Genomic DNA, 18,552 nt, shown 5'->3' on the forward strand with positions numbered 1-18,552 from the left:
CACTGCCTCTGAGTTCCATGGGAGGGAGCGTGCAAATCCTCCTGGACTGGACTCTGGGGTCCTGCAGGGGCACGTTCAACCTGCGGAGCAGTTGCAGAGCTGCTTCTCATAGAATCACAGGGTGGCTGGGTTTCAAGATCACCTGGTTCCAACCTCCCTGCCATGGGCAGAGACACCTTCCACTAGACCTGGTTGCTCAGTGTTAAGGAAACTTCCTGTCTGACCATCCAGGAGCCACTCTGGCAGTCACACTGCCACCACCTGAGCTGGGACCAAAACCCCTTTGCAGCAGGTGGCTCCAGTGAGACAGTGGGTGCCCCACTTGACTCCCTACACTCATTGTCAGACCAGGTTTCTTTACTGTGACCCCAGCTTTCCCATAGCAGAGTCTCAGACATCTGAGTCATTCAAATTATTTAACCTTGGTGCAGTGATAGAATAATGGTCTGAGCTGGTGCCTCTGAGGAGGGACCATGAACAAAGGAAACCTTGGGATTTTATCCTCTCACAGTCCAAGCATAGGAGTCTCCAGTGTCCGGTCACGTGGATGGGCCACAGGTGCCCCTTTTTCCTTTGGTCAGCAGTTCACAGCCTCTTGTCTCAGGCTCAGGCTCCCTCCCCCCGGAGCTCAAACTGCAGCTGCTCACCAAGATACCTGCACTGAATGTGTTCCTCACCACTCAAAGCCCTATCCTAACCTTTCCTGGGGATGGGGCATTTACAGGGAAACCTGTGCCAGTGCCTCACTACCCTCACAGGAAAGAATTTCTTTCTATTATCTAACTTAAACCTGATTTCATTCAGTTTAAAGCCATTCAAGCTATTCCTCCTCGTCCTGTTACTCCACACACCTGTCAAAAGTTCCTCTCCAACTCTCTTAGAGCTTCTTTAGGCACCAGAAGGAGCTCTAAGGTCTCCTTCCATCCTCCTCATCTCCAGGCTGCACAACCCCAACTCTCTCAGCCTGTCTTCATAGCAGAGCTGCTCCAGCCCTCTGAGCATCTTTGTGGTCTCCTCTAGACTTGCTCCAGCAGGTTCACATCCTCCTTATGTTGGGGGTCCCAGAGCTGGATGCACGCTCTGAGTCAGCCAAGGGATTTAATCTTGGTGCAAGTTGGGAGTTTCTGCACTGCCTGTGAACTCTAATCCTTGAGCCCTCAGAGAGGATGGGAATTTGGGTCTGCATAAGAGCGTATGTGGGTGTGTAAGAATGTTTGAGTGTTTAAGAGTGTGTAAGAGGTTGTGTGAGTGTGTAACTGTGAGTGTGCGAGTGAGTGTGAGTGAGTGTGTGTGAGGGGAAATATAAAACAAGGCATCTTTGATATTTCTGGAACTTTGGGAAGAAGCCACTGCTCAGTGATGCACTCCTCCCAGTCCCTCTCCAAGAAGGAAAAAGATGAACAAACCATCTGAATGGGGACCGGTCATGGATGGTTAAATTTTGACTGTGGTCTGATGCAAAGGCCACTGACAGAGTTACATAAGAACTAATGTCCCTTCTCCCAGTTAGCAGAAGCTCATGACTCCACATTCCTAGAGGGCTGTTTTCTCATAAAGCAGGATTCTGTTTGCAAAGCTACACCCAGTGTATGAATAACCAGAATAGGTGTGGGCTGAAAGTACTTTCTTTAAATGGCTTAAACTCATGATAACCTCATTTTTCATCATCTTTGGATAGTCAGGGATTAGTTTAGATTGTGGTGAGGTCAAGTCCTGTTTTTGAATGGAGGTGCTGTGAATGTGACACAATCACAAACCAAAGGGTATTTCCTTGCCCTGGGACAAGGAAATGGAGAGAGTATGGCTCAAGGGGCTGTGGGAGGTGTCCCACAGAAAAGCAGTTAGGAGATTTTGATCTGAGACACGCACAATGGAGTGTGGAGGTAGTTTTCCTTTGCAGCTTCTTATTATTCTTTTCCCATGAATAACTTGACTCTTAGGATGATTAAAAACAAACAAACAAAACCAACAAAAAAACCCTGCACAATTTAGATTTCTAAATCCTGTTTTAGAAGGTGGCTTTCCATGAGACACAGGATTTGGGATTCAGGCAGGGCAGCTGCTGAATTGTGTTGCTTGGAGGCAGAAACAGTGCAGCTGAGCTCATGGCCACATCAGCTTGCTCCAGGATTTCACATTAGCTCTGTGATGAATGGCTGGGTTTGGACCATTCCTTCCAAAATACTGTAGTTTTTCACAGCAGGACCTACTTGAATAAGCCCTTCCCATTCCACCAGCATGGCCCCACCACTGTGTCCTCCAGGATGGGGATTGATGACTCAGAAGTGGTGCAAGATGTGGAGCATCCGCAGGGCTGCTGCCTGTGGTTCATGCTCCTTCACTTGTACTGCATGACTGTGATCCTCCAAGTCTAAGGCTTGATGCATCATAGTTTCAAGCCAAAGCAGTTCCTCTGCTTGAGGTTAAACCCCACAACTAAAAGTGCTGGGAGTAACTGAGAGCATGGTGTGCCATGTGAGAGGACAGGCTTTGGAATGTGGGTGTATTTTAAACTCACAATACTGCCAAACGAGGGTTGGTCTTCACCCTGCGAGTCCTTCCCAAAGGAAGCTGGTCAAAGGAGATCTGTAGGAGAGCTCAAAACTGGGATATGACGGAGGATGGGGGAACTTGGGTGGAGGTGGCCAGCAGCACTGTGCTGAGTCGGAGAGGTGTATCTGTCAGAGGATGTTAAACAGCTTTGGGAGCTTTTTTTTTTACCTCCTCCTCCTCCACCTCCCTGGTGTAGCTCCTAGAGCCCATGCCTACATGGACTAGGATTTAGGGAAGGAGATCCAGGTGGAGCCGTCTCTGAGAGCTGCATTTGCTCAGTGTCCTCTCCACTTCTCAAGACTGTAGTTGTGTGCAGCTGTAAGGGTCAGGCTGGCTCAGGCAATGCAGCATGAAAAGGAGCCAGGTGACATCATTTCTATGAAGGAAGGGTGGCTCCCATGGTGACTGGGCTGTGCTGGGACTGGAAACCCAGGGGGACCACTGCTGCCTCTGGATGGGGTGACCTGTGGCATGCCATCTCACTGCTCTAAGCATTCTACCCCCTAGTTTGTCAGTGAGCCATGTGAAGACTTTCCTGCTTTGGCAGTGACTTCTGCAGACCTCAGGGCTGTTGGTATCCAGGGAGTATTTTTTTTCTTAGTGGCTTTGCAACCAGACAGAAGCACTTGCTGTGGGAGAGATGGTCTAGGAGAGAGAGAGAGAGAGGGCTGTGTCTGGATGTGTGGTGATTCTAAAAGCCAGGCCGTGCCAGCCTCTGCATTGGTCTTGGCTGGGTAAAAACTGAAGTAGTCCTGGGCTGAGTAATGGTGTGACTTCCCAAGAGTGCATCCCTGGAAAGTGTGTGTGGGAGGAATGACAGGTCTGGGGTCTCTGTACTTGTGCCATTCTCCTTCCCATCCATCTCCATCTGCTCCTGGGGAAGTGCAGTACTCGCACAGGCTCTTGTGTCTCTCCACTTCTCATTGCTTTATCCCTCTTTGGTGCCTTTGTACTTTGGATACCAGGAAAATAAAACTGCAGAGGGACCTGTCAAGGTCCTGCAAATTGACCTTTAGATCTTGTTTGCCTCTGTTCCAGGTCTTCCTGGTGCCAAAACAAATGCTGTCCCCACTCTTCCTGGTGCCAAAACAAACACCATTGCATGGTGCTGTGGTACACAAACTGAGTCGAGGAGTTTGTGGGGAGCATGTTTTTGGGATGCCTCCCTTCACAAGCAAGTCCTGTTTGCTGTGGGTGGAGTGTCCAGTGCCCTCTGCATGGTGTGGGAGCTGATAACAATACAAATGTGTATACACTGAGATACTGTGAGTGGATTAGCATTAGGGATGGCTGAGTGAGGCAATACAAACCCCCACAAACAGTTCTGTAGGGTGTAGATATTCCCAACCAAGCCTATCCTTCCATGTGTGTGAAGCTGATCTGCCAAGTACATATTTTTTAGCAGAGCCTGTAGCGATAGCATGAGGGATAATGGTTTTAAATGGAAAAAGGATGGATTCAAAGTAGATATAGCAACACAATTTTTTATAGTGAGGGCGGCAGGACATTGTCACAGGTCGCCCAGAAAAGTTGTGGCTGCCGCATCCCTGGAAGTGTTCAAGGCCAGGCTGAACGGGGTTTGAGCAATCCGGTCCTTGTGGAAGGTGTCCCTGCCCATGGCAGGGGGGTGGAGAGAGACAATCTTTAAGGTCCCTTCCAACCCAAACCACTCCATGATTCTGTGATCCTATAATAATCCATCTGAAAGCTTGGCATTCTAAATTCACTCCATTTCCCTTTTCTCTGTCACCCTGGTGCAAATTTTTTGTAACTCCCCTTTTTGTACAAGCACATCCCAGTTGCAGGTACCTGCAGCAGGGCAGCACGGGGACCTTTGTGTCTGCTCTGTCACCGTTGCTCGCCATGCTTGGGCGCCTCTTCCTCTCTTGTCTGTGTGAATGACATTTAAGACAGGATCCTTTCAGTTCCCAGTTGGCCAGAAGGGAGGGAGGAAGCGCAGCCATGCTAATAGATTATTTTGCTGATTTTGCAAGTCTGAGTGAAGGCATTGTTCCGAAACAGCCAGGCTCTGCAATGAAATTAGACCAGTCTGTTCCTTACAAAATCTTGTTAGAAAAAATGCTGCATGCAGCAGATGTTGTATCTCTCATGGTTATTCCTCCTCCTGCCATAGCTTTTCCCCACCCCACATCTGGTTTGACATCATCCAGATCCCCAGTGAATCTCAGTCTCAGAAACCAGCACCAGGAAACATTTGTGGTAAAACAGTTGCCAATTATAAAGCCAGTTAGAGAGTGATTTTCTCCTTAAAACCCTGTGTGGAACTGGACTGGGTGGAGAAGGCAAGGAAGATATTTTCTGCTTTAAATGCATTTGGAAAAAAATTGTGCATATTTTGGGAAAGTGTACCAAAAGGGACAGCAGAGGAAAAGACCACATGCTTTTGGGTGGGAAGCAAAAAACTACAAGATAATGCTCTGATTGGGTCTTTTTTTTTTTTCCTTAATGGACTTCAAAAACCCAAAGCCAGAGGGAGCAAACTGCCCCAATCTGGGTTCCTGTGAGCCAGACCTCTGCAATCAGCCGCTCATCGACAGGGACCTGCTCTGGCCCTGATTTCCACCTCTGTCCCACATCCATTGGAGGAGGAAGGATATGAATCACCAGGACTTTGAATCGCTATTTTGGCCCTCTCTGTATTATCTGTCAGAATCTTTCCATAGAACCATCTGCACAGGCTTTCTCTAAATTGTGTTTTGTTGCCTGGAGCTCAGCAGGCATTTCAGCAGACAATTTTAGGGAGAGAAGATAATATCTGATGGTGCCTAGGATTCTTGGAATAACCATCTTCAGAAGTGTTCAAAAAACATGTGGGTGTGGCACTCAGGAACATGATCTGTTGATGAACATGGAAGTGTTGGATTAATGGTTGGACTTGGTGATCTTAAGGGCTTTTCCAGCCTGAATGATTCTGTGATTCTTGGGACCCTCCAAGACAGGTTCTCCTTGGGGGTAAAGAGACATAGATGACTCCCTTGGCCAAAGGAGAGTTAAGAACAACACATTAAAGTCATAGCTTCCCTGCAGCCATAGCTTTTGGCTTCCCCTTCCTGTTTCTTCCTGTTCTCCATCTGTATCCAGACTAGGAGCAACCAGGGCCCAGGATCTGGCTATGATAAATGAAGGACAGAATGGACTCCCTGTCTGCTGAAGCCTCAAGTGGCAAGAGGCAGTTTGAGCTGGTTCTGTGGTGGCTGAAGCCTGAGCCCAGAAGGCCCCAGGGTGTGTGTGGGTGTAATGTTGGTGTGCTGCCCTCTTCTCTCAGGGTCATGGTGCTGGGAGGGTGACGTGGTGTTTGCTGCCTGGATAAATGTTATTGCTCACCTGGTTTCTGTCTGTTCCATGGGAGGGAGGGGAGAAAACCAAGGTCATGACCTTCTCTGATCGGGGAAACTCTGCTTCTCTCCTCCCTTTGCATGTGCAAATCCCAGGCCCTGTAATTCCATCTGGCTGCAGAACAAGCTCCTTATCACTTCCAGCACTTTTCACAGGAAAAGGAACACTAAATGTTCCAAAGCTTCTCTTGGCTTTTTGACCTAGTTCCCACTGTTACCTTGTTCATTACCCACCTCTGCACATGGGCATGATGCTCCATGACTCCGAGTGTGCTTTGCATCACACACCAGGGCCCTGCTGTGCTCCACGAAATCCTGGGGCATTGCAGCCTGGCTGAAGCAGTGCCTTGCTCCTTGGCTCCCATCTCAGTACAGACAGAGCACACAGGGAATGTCATCCCATTGGATTGAGGCCACACAGTCTAGACCAGGTACAAAATGTGTGAGTGGAAACTCAGCAGCTTCAATGAGGACTGAAGAATCTGAGTAATTTAATATTGGTAAGCTCCAGTCTAAGGAATATGGCAAACCTTCCCAGGGGGTTTTGCTGGGGAGACTGACCCATGGATGAGACTTATTCTGATCGAATCAGTTCCACAGCATTAAAACAAGGAGGCAATGCTGCCTTCCCCTTTGCAAGGATTGGATATTAAGAAAAAATTACTCACTGAAAGGGTGGTCAAGCATTGGAACAACCTGCCCAGGGAAGTGGTGGAATCACCATCGCTGGAAATGTTCAAGAAAGTACAGATGTGCTGAGAGACATGGTTTAGTGGTGGACTTTAGTGCTGGGTTAATGGCTGGATTCCATGATCTTAGAGGTCTTCTTAATGATTCTGTGATTCTTTACTCTGGAGAAGAGAAGGCTCAGGAGGATCTTAACAATGTCCATAAATACCGGATAGCCAGGAACGAAGGAGACAGAGCCCAATTTCTCAGTGGTGCCCAGTGACATTACAAGAGACAGTGTGTACAAGTTGAAAGTCAGGAAATTCCATTTAAACATGAGAAAAGACTTTTTTACTGTGAGGGTGGTCCAAAAACTGGCACAGGCTTCCCAGAGAGGTTGCAAAGTCTCCATTCCTGGAGATAGGCAAAACCTGACTGAACACAGTCCTGAGCAACCTGCTGTAGCAGACCCTGCTTTGATTAGGGGGCCTGGACTGGATGGCACCCAGAAATTCCTTATTAACTGCATTGATTTGGTGATTCTGTGCTTAGGATCACTGGGAGTCCACTGGGACCAGGCTCAGTCTGAGGGCTTGAGTGTGGTGGGCCTTCTTCAGAGGGGCTTATAAGAAAGATGGGGACAAACTTTTTAGCAGGGCCTGTTGTGATAGGACAAGGAGTAGTGGTTTTAAACTGAAGGAGAGTTGATTTAGACCACCTATAAGGAAGAAGTTTTTTACAATGAGGGTGGTCAGACACTGGCACGGGTTGCCCAGAGAGGTGGTCGATGTTCCATGCCTGGGAAACATTCAAGGTCAGGTTGGACTGGGCTCTGAGCAACCTGATCCAGTTAAAGATGTCCCCGCTTATTGCAGGGAGTTGGACTAGATGGCCTTTAAAAGATCCCTTCCAACTCAAACCATTCTGTGGCTCTGTGTTTCTCATGATTTGATGTTCTCAACTGTCTCTGTAATATCAAGTGACTCCTTTATTGTATTCTGCAGATCCCCCCCAAGGGCAGAAGGGGCAGCTGTGGTCCTCAGGTGGGACAAAAAAGGTGCCTCTGCTCCCCAGAGCAGGATGACAAAGAGCTGATCTTGCAGGCACCCCCACCACTGACCAGACACATGCCCAGCTGCTGGATGCTTCCCCGGTGCTATGAGCTGAACCCCACTGCTCCTCTCCCATCCCTGCCTGTGCTCAGCGATGCTGAGAGGCACAGGTGGCTCCTGCCCTTGCTGGTGTCAGCTTGCCTCCCCCTAGCGCTCATCCAACATCCTGCAACACCAGCGTTAGGGGCTTAGTCCTTTTCCATGGGTCTGATCCTGGCCAGTTTGTGTCAGGTTATTTTTGAGGTATTTGGTGCTGGCTGGGCTAGGTGGGAATAGCAGGAAGTGCTTATGGTTCCTTCTCATCCCTGCGATGGGGCCCTAGGCAACGTAATCTAGTGGGTGGGGTCTCTGCCTAGAGTGCAGGGGTTGGAACTAGATGATCTTTAGGGTCACCTCCAACCCAAACCCTTCCGTGAATCTATGGGTAGAGGCAATAGAAGTCCTCATATGCAAAGTCCTGGGGGGGGGCATATTATTCTGGGTACAACCAGCCTGCAAACCTGGGAGGTGTGGGGGAGGAGGGATAATGTGCTTTTCCTTTTTCCTCTTCAAAGTAAATGTAATAACAAAGGGGAAAAGATTCTTTCATCTCTTCGTCTGTCCCATCTGCTCCCAGCCTCCAGCTGGATGTGATGTTACAAACTGGATTGAGCAGGAGAAAATACATTTTAAAAAAAGCAGTGTGTCACCTGAAGCTTCCCCAACACCCTCTGTTATTGAAGTGCTTTCTTGGCCGGGCTCTAAGTGGGAGTGGGAAGCAGGGAGGGCAGCCTGGCAGAGAAAAGCCGATGGTCTTGGTGCATGGTTGGAGGGATGAGCTCACCTCCCAACTGCCTCTTACCCAAGTTTCTCCATTCGTGGTGTCCGTGCACAATCCACCATCCTGGTTTTGGTGGCAGAATGAGTGTTTAATCCTCCTGGCCCAGCTACAAAGCTTTCGGCTCACCGAATTTTTTTCATCTGCTGTGCTAGGATCTGGAAGGGCAGATCCCTCACCCTTTGTAAAACGGTCACAGAGTAGAGGCATCTGCAAGAGGAGACTTAGAAGGGCTGTAATGGTGTGAAAGCATACTATTATCAACAGGGATAATTATAACAAAGCTGCACTGGTTCTGGGACAGAATAGGGAGCTGGTCTAGTGATGCTGCCCATGTCCTGGTGAGAGCAGAAGGCAGGACAGGCTCCTTCTGCCACCAGCATGATGAGCGAGGCCAGCGGAAAGCTGCAGGTCAGGTTTACATGGAGTCTGAGGAAGAGAGGAAGTGACTTTCCTTTGCCAAGAAGCCCTGCTTCTGATTTCCCTGTCTGCTCACTGACCCAGTGTGTCTGGTTTTCTCCTGTCCCACAGGAAATCTGCAATGATCCACGTCTCTTTGTGGATGGGATCAGCTCCCATGACTTACACCAGGGCCAGGTCGGGAACTGCTGGTTTGTGGCTGCCTGCTCCTCCCTGGCATCCCGGGAGTCTCTGTGGCAGAAGGTGAGTGGTTCCCCATGCCTGTCTTCAACACCTTGGCTTTGCATTGTGTTTGTCCAGCTCAAAGACTGTTTCTCAGGGATGCCTCATGTCCTGAAAAGCTGATGATGTGCAAAATCCTCCCTAAAAGAACTGTCTTTCAAAGAGAATTAGTCATCATGACTGCAGTCACCACACTCCAGCCAAACCCTTGGCCAGTTTCTCCTTAACCAAGTGGATCAAATCCCATCCTGTTTTTCAGGTCCCAAATCTGACCCTTTGAATTCCAACATAACCTAAAAATTAACAAGAAGTACAAAACTCAGGATGCTCAGCTGCAGCATTTGGCCCCGTTTCCCTAGTTCCCATGGTGTTCTCTCTTTGGCTGTTTACTGTGTTCCCACCTTGGCACTGAGACACCTCATGCTGGGGCTGATAGGCTGATTTCAGGGCGTTAGCATCTCTCCCAAGTTCACTGCTTGCCCAAAGCATCCAACCCTGGCATGTCCCATGGCTGGATGGCACCATATGGCAGTGTTCCTTCAAGTGTAGGCCAGAAAGCCACCAAGGAGCTGCACCAGAGCAAGGGGCTGCAGACCTGGGGAGCAAGCAGAGAGGTTCAGGGGGAAGGAGGTGCTCAGTGCCACATCCCTGGACAGTCTGTGCCCATCTCCACCATGTCCTCAGCTGTGCAAGATGTCAGCCCTGTGAAAGCCAAGGCAGGTACAGACTCTGGTACAGGTGTGCATCATCATAGGGCAAGGGACCAGCAAGTTGCAAGCAACTTCTCCAGATTTTACTGTAAAACGCAGCCAGTCTGTGCAGACAGCACCACCTACTTCACCCACAGCCTCCCATACCCACAGGTCTGAGATGGTTTCCTCCACCCCACACCTTTACATCTGCTCTGTGTGCTGTGGTTCTTCCAGTCTCTGTTTCCTGTGGTGAGCATAAACAGCAAGCTCAGGGATTTCTTGCAGCATCCCCATTTTTTATTAAAATCAAGGTTTTTCTTTATACAGGAACAGGATAGCTGTTGTTGCCTTCTAGATAAGCAATAAGGCTTCCTGCTGTGGTGGTGGTGGTGACTGCTGTGGCTCTCATTACAAGGGTGATGCACGGGGTTGTTTAGCTTGTTCCTCACCATCAACATCCCCCAAGGGTGAGTGGGCAAGTTGTCTTCCTTCCTCACCATTCACTTCCAGCTCTGCCCTGGGAAATGCCAACCAGAGGCTGCATCCCTTTGGACACTTCATTATTTCAGTTTGTCAAGCATTGTTTTTACTCCCTTGGCAATTTGGCTGTTGGTGTTTGTGACTTCTCAGTTTCCATTGCTTTAACTCTCACAGGCTTTTTTTTACCTCCCCCCTCTTTTCTTTCAGAAAGATTTGATTTATAGAATTGTATAGGTTGGAAGGGACCTTAATGACCATTTAGTTCCAGCCCCCCTGCCATGGGCAGGGACACCTTCCACTAGACCAGGTTGCTCAAAGCCCCATCCAACCTGACCTTGAACTTCCGGGGATGGGGCAGCCACAAATTCTCTGAGCAACCTGTGCCAATGTCTCACCACCCTCACAGTAAAGAATTTCTTATTTGCTGAAGATGTCAGAGACAGAAATAATGGGCCACTTGGTCCTCAGTGTGGTTACACATGCAATTGTGATAACATTGCTGGACACCAAAATGTCTCTGTTTGGGGTCTGGCAAGAGCTGAAAGATGCTGATGCAGGCTTTAGTATCTCTGAAATATCAGTCCAGGGATCTTGTCCCAGGTTTTCCCCTGCTACTAGAAAATGTTTTCCTGGTGTACACCAGGATGTTACATAGGCTCTGCATGTCCCTTGCTCCATTTCACACAGTGACACTGTCTCTCAAGTGTGGGGAGGGGGAATACCTTCAAGAAAATAAGGCAGGCCAGCACATCCCTGTGTATCCCAGGAGGTTATTTTAGTCAAACATTTTCCTCCACCTTGCTTTCTCCATGTCCCTCCCTACTTCCCATTATGCCTGTGAGTCACTGAGTTGGAGTGGGGTACTGGAATTTAGTTGAGAGCTGTTTTCTAAACTCCTGAGCCTTGGCTGACCCTACATGGCTCTAGGTGTGATCTGGCTCTGTAACACCCTTTCTATGACCCTTCAGATGTGTCTAGCTTTTATTAAAAGAAATTGAGACATTAAAATGGGGGCAAAACCATGCCAGGATGCTGGTGCTGACTTGCTGCTGCAGGAGCAGTGTGGTGTCTGACTCCTGCCAGCTATGCTATCCAGAAAAGGACATGATGGTCACAGTGGTTTGCTATTCATTGACTTATAGTCAATCCATCCCTTGGGACCCTCATGTGCTTTCCTGGATGGCACAGCCTGATGGAGGCCACCAAAATGGTCTGGAGGAAAGTGGGTTTGTGCATCCAGGAGGAGAGAAGGTGAAAGGGGAGCTTATTGCTCCGTGCAGCTACTTAACCATAGAATCATAGAATGGTTTGGGTTGAAAGGGGCCTTCAAAGGTCGTCTAGTTCCAACACTCCTGCCAAGGGCAGACACACCTTCCAGTGGACCTTGTTGCTCAGAGCCCCATCCAGCCTGGACAGGGGAGTGTGGACATGATGGAGCCAGGCTCTTGCAGGGATGCAGTCAGAGCACAAAGGACAGCAGCACAAGCTGCAGCTTATCTTCAGCATGAGCTCAGTCAGACACTGGAACAGAGCCCACAGAGGCTGTGGAACCTCTGTCCATGGAGATACTCAGAGATGGACTTGCTGAAGCTCCAAGCAACATGATTAACCCTGAAATAAGTCCTGCTTTGAGCAGTAGGTTGGATCAGACTTCTCCAGAGTCTCATTCCAGCCTGAATTATCCCATGAACCTACACTTGGAGAAAGCCACTGCCCCTCATCCCTGCCAAGGTGGCATCCCTGGCTTTGTTTTGGGATAATGAGCCATGGTTGTCAGGGAGGTTGCCAGGGAGGCTGACATCAGACATCCCTTCCCTGTAGATTACTGTGCACAGCAGCACCAACAGTTCTGAATCTGCAAATGAGTTGGGAGGGCACTCAGGGGAAGTCCCAGAGGTGTTTTGCATCACTGGCCTAGGTTGCCTAGCACTGCTGGGACTGTGGAGAAGGGACACCAGCTCCAGGGGCCTGTCTGATCCTTCCCCTTGCGTGTCCTGTTTGAGAGCCACACACTGCTGAGGAGGGAGCAGAGGAGCAGCCAAGGTGATGGCAGCTGAGGCAGGGATGCTTGAGCTGCCCTTCACCCGCGACGAGCAGCTCACCCAGCGCATGTGGCTGCGATTCCAGAGCCTGCAGCAAAAAAACACGAGGCCCCAGGATGGTGAGAAGCTGCTGCGTCCCAATGAGCACATCTACCGAGTGGATTTCATCCAGCAGCACAGACTGCGCTTCCTCCGCTGGGAAATGCAGCTGGAGAGACCTGGGAAGGTCACGGTCACTGGCACCTCCCAGCACTGGACTCCTGATCTCACCCACCTCATGAACCGGCAGCTGCTGGAGCCGGTGGGCATCTTCTGGAAGAAGCTAGGGGCCAAGGAGGTGGAGTGCAATGAGGCAGATGCCCAGGAATTTGGGGAGTGGATAGCGGAATTAGCCCAGATCCGCAAGGTGATGTATTTCCTCCTCACTTTCACTGGCGGCCTCGAACCAGCACAGCTGAAAGGCTCCATTGTTTTTAAAGCCTGATCCCCTCTTGCTCAGCTTTTCTATGCTTCTTTCAGTTCAGTTCTTTGTTCAGTTTCTACAACTGTCTTTTTCTTTTTTTTTATGAGAGACAGCACTGGTAAAGCAGAGAACAGCTCAGTGCTTCTGGTGCCCCTCAGCCCTGTGAAATATTCCCCAAACGTGCTGTCCTCTTTCTGAATGATGGGGAGAAGGGAACCATGCGCTTGCTGCTGCTTTTGCCTGGAGTGTAAGACTGTGTGCTTGTGAATTCATCAGGGATTCACTCAGGGTCTTGCTGGCTTGGAAATATGAGGTTGCCCTAAGTCCTCTCACTGTAGCAACTGCACACCAAAAACCCGCTGGAAAAATAAGTAATTGCCGTACTGGAAAACAGCAGGGACCCCTGGAGAGAGCCCTGCTTTCCAGTTTCAATTCTAGCCATTAAAAAGGGAGGACTTGTTTGTGATGGAGTTCCTCTCCTTGCAAGGTGCTGACTGCTTGCAGGGTCTGGTGACTAGTGCTGCTGCTGTGGCTGCTTGAAGTCTCTGAAGACCAGTCCCATGGAGAATCCACCTTGCTCTGAAGCTGAAGTACATTTGGACTCACTGTATTCTGCAGATTGCAAACCCACTGAACTAATGGGGAGGTTGGACCAGCCTTTTCTGACCACTGCCTCCATTTCTTGCTCAGGGGAGGGTGGAGTGTGTTGGTCCAAGAAGGGTTGGAGCAGATGTGTGTGTGTGCAGAGCTAATTTGTGCTTTGTTCTGTCCTTAAAGCACCCGTGAAAATATTTGCTCTGCAGTATCTACAGAGAGCCATGAGGATGCAGAGCACTTTGCAAACCGCAGAGCAGGAACCTGCTTCTGCTTCTGTCCCTGAAAAGCAGTGTCTCCTGCCCTCTACAACACGTGGAAGGGTGTCTGGGTGACCATGGAAGCAGAGGGGAGTGGTACATTTATAAATACTGGAATGTGAGAGTGTTTTGTGCTCATCTTGCCCCATGACTGCGAATAAACTACTAACTTTGGATGTTTCCTTTTCCTCCACCAAAATATGGAGAGTACTGCAATGAAGCTTCTTGAGACAGACAGATAGAAAAGTCCCTTGAAAGAGTTAAGTATTCTTACAGTTGGTCCTTTGCTCAGATTTCACTCAAATGTGTGTGGGTACTCCTCAAGTTGCAGCTTGACATCTTCCCAAGATGTGTGAGGAGAGACCAGTGATGGAAAAGCCAGGGCAAGGTGACTTTGTACCTGTGGCCTGCTGACTCATGCAGACCAGCCCCAAAAAGAGTCCAACCTCTTCTCCAAAGCCTCCAGAGATGCAGACCCTATGCCTTCCCCAGCCCAACAATAGTGTATAAAATGATATGCACAAGTCATGCCAGGCAGAGAGGAGAAAGAAAGCAGGAAGATCAGCTACTGGCTGGAGAGATGGTGGGAGCTCTGAGTCTTGCCCACAGCCAAAGCTCAGCAAACACCAAATCCTACAGCCATGCCGTGGCCATTGCCAGAGAAGTTGACGTCTTTGTTTAGACCCCAAGAAATGCTGGACTTGGTGAGTAGAGAGAAAAATGGATGCATCCCTGCTTGGCCAAACACACCTCTAGGGTCCTAGCAGACTTTCCCTCCTTGTATATCCCAGAGCAGAGTTCCTGACTAGAAACCACTTTAGATGAAGTAACAGGAGCCGCTGGCAACATCCAAAGGGGGTTTTGCATGCCAGGTCTCACAATATGCCATTGCTACATTGCTGGGGTAGAGTTCTTGCTGCAGATATCTTGCTGGGTATTGGTGTACCACACTAAATAAAATCCTAGACAATGGGTTCCCCTTAAGGACTGAGGCTGTTTGTGTCTTATTCATGCTCCCTTTGGAAGCTACCCTAATCCTGCATGCAATAAAGCACCAAATTTCAACTCAATGCTGGTATTTTTGAGCCCCTTATAACTTCCTGTAAAATGTAAGATGAACATTTACCTTCTTCTCTCCTGGTGTGAAAGGCTTCATGGAGTTTTTTTGTGGTTTGGAGAGGGGTTTGAAGCTGGGCATAGAAGGGGAAATGATTCTCAGGTGGATCCTTGTTTTTCTTCAGAGCTGGGGAGAGAGGTGAAGGGGGCAGTGTGATCTCTCTCTGCTGCAAGGAAGATGAGCCTCTTTTTACCAGTCACTGAAACTATCCCTACACAGTTTCAGCATCCCATAAAGACTTTCAGATACACCACCCTGTCCCACCTCCCAGGGGAATTTCATCTGAGTTTGTGCCACAGTTCAGCAGATTGGTACAGCTGGGTGCCTCTCTCCTTATCCTGAGTTGACCAGTTCCCAGCAGAAGGCTTGAGAACTTGGTGTGTACCAATTTCTTGTTCTAATCAGGGACATTTTTTCCAGGGCCACAGGTGCCTTTTCTCTTAATTAGCCACTCTTAAGAAAATTGAAAAAAGCCCTAAATCAGCTTAGGGAGGGGAACCTGGTGTTTCTGAGCTCCCAATTTACCTGTCTCTGAACCTTTTCACTGTAAATTTGTCACACTAAACGGTGTTGCAGCTCCAGATTTTGTGAACCCCTAAGGAAAAAGCAGCACAGTTGGGTGAAGGAGAAGACGTGGTTTCCACTGCCCCAGTGTCACGCAACCAAGCTGAGTCCAGGACTTGCTGGGATCCTAGGATGGGTGGTCCATGGCATCCTCTCCAGCAGGGAATATCTCTGGAGATCAGACTCCTCTTGGGTCAGTGTACAAATACAACCCATCCTTGCTCCTGGACCCTGCTCTGGATGAAAGCTGACTGCTTGTGCTGCCTTCAGTGGTGGAGGGTGCTCCCAGAGTTGTCCCCAAGTGAAGGGATGGAGGAGGATGGTCTCCTGCCAAGAATGACAGTAAGAGCAAATCTCAGACCCAGCCAGCTGGAAGCTGTCACTACCAGCTCTGGCTGACAAGCTGCCTCTAATCAATGCTGGGATCATTTCTAAGCCCTCATTAATAGCAAGTTGATTATCATGATGGTCCTCTATGACAATTCATTAGGATGAGCTCCAGCCAGGAGGGAATCAATGGGCACTGATGGAGGGTTGTCTGACCTTTCCTGGCAGTCTCCAGAGGGGACTCTGGGACATTGGTAGCACTCCTATAAAACACCAAACCCTCCAAATGTGGCTCTTTTTCATGGCTTTGTCTGCTCTGATTCTATTGATTCAGACAACTCAAAGAGTTCCAGTGAGCTTGCAGGGCTGATGGCATGATTAATATTTCAGTGTAGGAGCAATAAGAGCCCTGGGCTGGATCATTGCTGGTAGCTAAGGAGTCGGGGGGCTCTTCAGAGGGAATTCTCTCTGCACAATTCCTGCTTTGTGACAGCAGACAAAAAAAAAAAAAAAGGGCTCTGTCAGCTGGACAAGGGCCCAAAGCACAGTAAAGATGGTTTCACCATGTCCTGTGACTTCTTGAAGAGGCTCTTTCCATGCAATGTAGCTGTGTCCTCTCCTATCCCACCCCAACATGCCCAGCTCTCCACAGGACAGTGATTATTTGGTGTATTGGAATACAATACATGCTTGCATGGACACCTTGGGGTTTTTCCTCACTGAGCTCATGATCCTTTGGGAGCGGGTAAGTGAAGCAGCAGGGGTGTGGACAGTCAGTCACATTCCTGCTGCTGAATAAGTCAGTATCTGTCAGCCATCAACTACAGTAAATACACATGGCCCCACAGCCCGCCCTGGCCATGCAGTAAAACCACATTGCCTCCACCCTCAACAAAAGCTAAACTGCAGTGGGGTAGTTCCTTGCTGTGTGCCTCTGTGTCCTGGTTCTAAACAAGATGCAGATCCCCCTACGTGTAATGTCTGTGCCTGGCTGTGCTCATTTCTGTTGCAGCTGTTGGGTGAATTTTCCATCCAAAGCAGAGCTGGTGGTGCCTGCAGCCATGAAGGGCTATGGACTTTGGCAGTTACCCTTTGCTTGTGCCTGCCCTGCTGGCAGTGACACCAAACCTGTGCCTCCTCAGACCCCTCAGCTGCTCTAGGGTTTCTTTCAACTCAGGCCTTCTTTTCCTTCTTTCATCAAGTCATCTTGCTGTGCTTGCTTGGATGAGCATGGTAGCTCTTGACAGGGAAGAATGGAGACCTTGAGGGAATGGGGATCCTGCTTTTCCCACTTTTATTTAACAGTTCATACAGAGTATCTGCTGCCTGTTCATTGGCAGTAGGTAGATGAATACAACACTTGCTCTTGGGCCAGTCAAGTCACACCAGAATCAAGTAGGAGAATCAAAGAAGGTGCCCTTTGTTAGTACCCTACTGACACTAAAAAAACAAAAAATGTGTTCATAAAAATAACCACTCCTGGTTAGACAAAGAACTCTTCTGCTCCAATAGCCTGTCTACAGAAGTAGATGGCAATAGATGTCCAGGGCAGGGTTATAAGAAAGAGGACAAAGGTCTTTAACTCCACCTTCCGAGGGACAGTGAACTCTAAGCTATTCTAGTCACATTAATCTAGTCTGCATTGGTGGAACCAGGTCCAAACTCTGGCCCCAGCAGACTGTAAGCAAATCCATCCCCCTCATATTCTTCCTTGCGTTTGATATTGTCTGCATTAGTTCCAGGATGAGAGTCAATCCCAGGAAAAAAGGGAATCATTTAGATATATGTGCCTCTTCTTTCGCAGGTCATCCCAGACTGGAAGGAGCAGGAGTGGAACCCTGAGAAACCCGAGAGCTATGTGGGGATCTTCCACTTCCAGTTCTGGCGTTTTGGTCAGTGGCTGGATGTGGTGATCGATGACCGCCTTCCTACACTCCACAACCAGCTCATCTACTGCCACTCCAACTCCAAGAATGAGTTCTGGTGTGCCTTGGTGGAGAAAGCTTATGCCAAGTAGGTACCCAGGCAGTTGTAGGATGAAGTGGGACCTGAGCACTCTGTTTTTCCTCTCTGTTCATTCATCAGCTGGCTTGCAGCAGTGGAACCAACATCTTTCCTGTGGACAGGAAAGTAGTAGTGCATAACTCAAACAGACAAAAAATAAGGAAAAAAACCCTTCTCTAGCCTTAATTTACCCTTAAAGCAAAATACCCTTCAATGTTTCTTTAAGCAATGCCTATTCTAGAGATTTCAAGTTCATTTTACTTTGGTCCTGTGGCAGCAAGAGTGCTGCAAGGAATGTGGGTCCTATCTTTTCACCGTAGTTTGCTATCCTCTCCCACTTTAAGTTCAACTGCAAATCTCCATTCCCAAGGCTGCCCTAAGAATTGTCCCAGACCCCTTTGCCATCCCTGTCACCCTCTTTCAGGTTGTCAGGCTGCTACGAGGCCCTGGATGGAGGCAACACTGCTGATGCCCTGGTGGATTTCACTGGTGGGGTCTCTGAACCTATCGACCTGACCGAAGGGGACTACATCGCTGACGAAGCCAAGCGAAACCTGCTCTTCGAGCGCGTGTTGAAGGTGCACAACAGGGGAGGCCTCATCAGCTGCTCCATTAAAGTAAGCAACGTTACCAGTATGGTCATGGTCCCCTGGGAATAGGCGTTTTAGGAGGCAGTTGTCTTACACAGTCATAAACTTCTAAATTAGATTGGATAAATTGTGGCCAAGGGTTCCAACTTCTTGATCGCAAAAGGAGTTAATCCTGAATGCCAGCCAACCCTCTTTATTTCTTGTTGCTATGTCCAAGAGCCCAGGTTCATCCCAGTACCATTTAAATGCTAGGAGGTGATCCACTCCAGA

At 48.9% G+C, this 18,552-nt stretch overlaps 2 protein-coding genes across 2 annotated transcripts in view; both read left to right on the forward strand.

The window, feature by feature from the left end:
• The window catches only part of CAPN5 (calpain 5), a gene marked incomplete at its 3' end in the record, with an annotated part of 34,402 nt that overhangs the window by 7,204 nt on the left and 8,646 nt on the right, over positions 1-18,552 (forward strand). The window contains exons 2-4 of the mRNA XM_082278306.1: positions 9,039-9,170; positions 17,493-17,701; positions 18,117-18,309. Of these exons, the coding sequence (XP_082134432.1) occupies positions 9,039-9,170; positions 17,493-17,701; positions 18,117-18,309 (534 nt within the window). The remainder of the gene's footprint in view (positions 1-9,038; positions 9,171-17,492; positions 17,702-18,116; positions 18,310-18,552) is intronic.
• Positions 12,368-12,847, forward strand: OMP (olfactory marker protein; the record flags this gene model as incomplete). The annotated part of the gene is made up of 1 exon (XM_082277952.1): positions 12,368-12,847. The coding sequence occupies one exon, from the start codon at positions 12,368-12,370 to the stop codon at positions 12,845-12,847; it is 480 nt and encodes a 159-aa protein (XP_082134078.1).

This window comes from Coloeus monedula (assembly GCF_965178545.1).
Source record: "Coloeus monedula genome assembly, chromosome: 3".
NCBI lineage: Eukaryota > Metazoa > Chordata > Aves > Passeriformes > Corvidae > Coloeus > Coloeus monedula.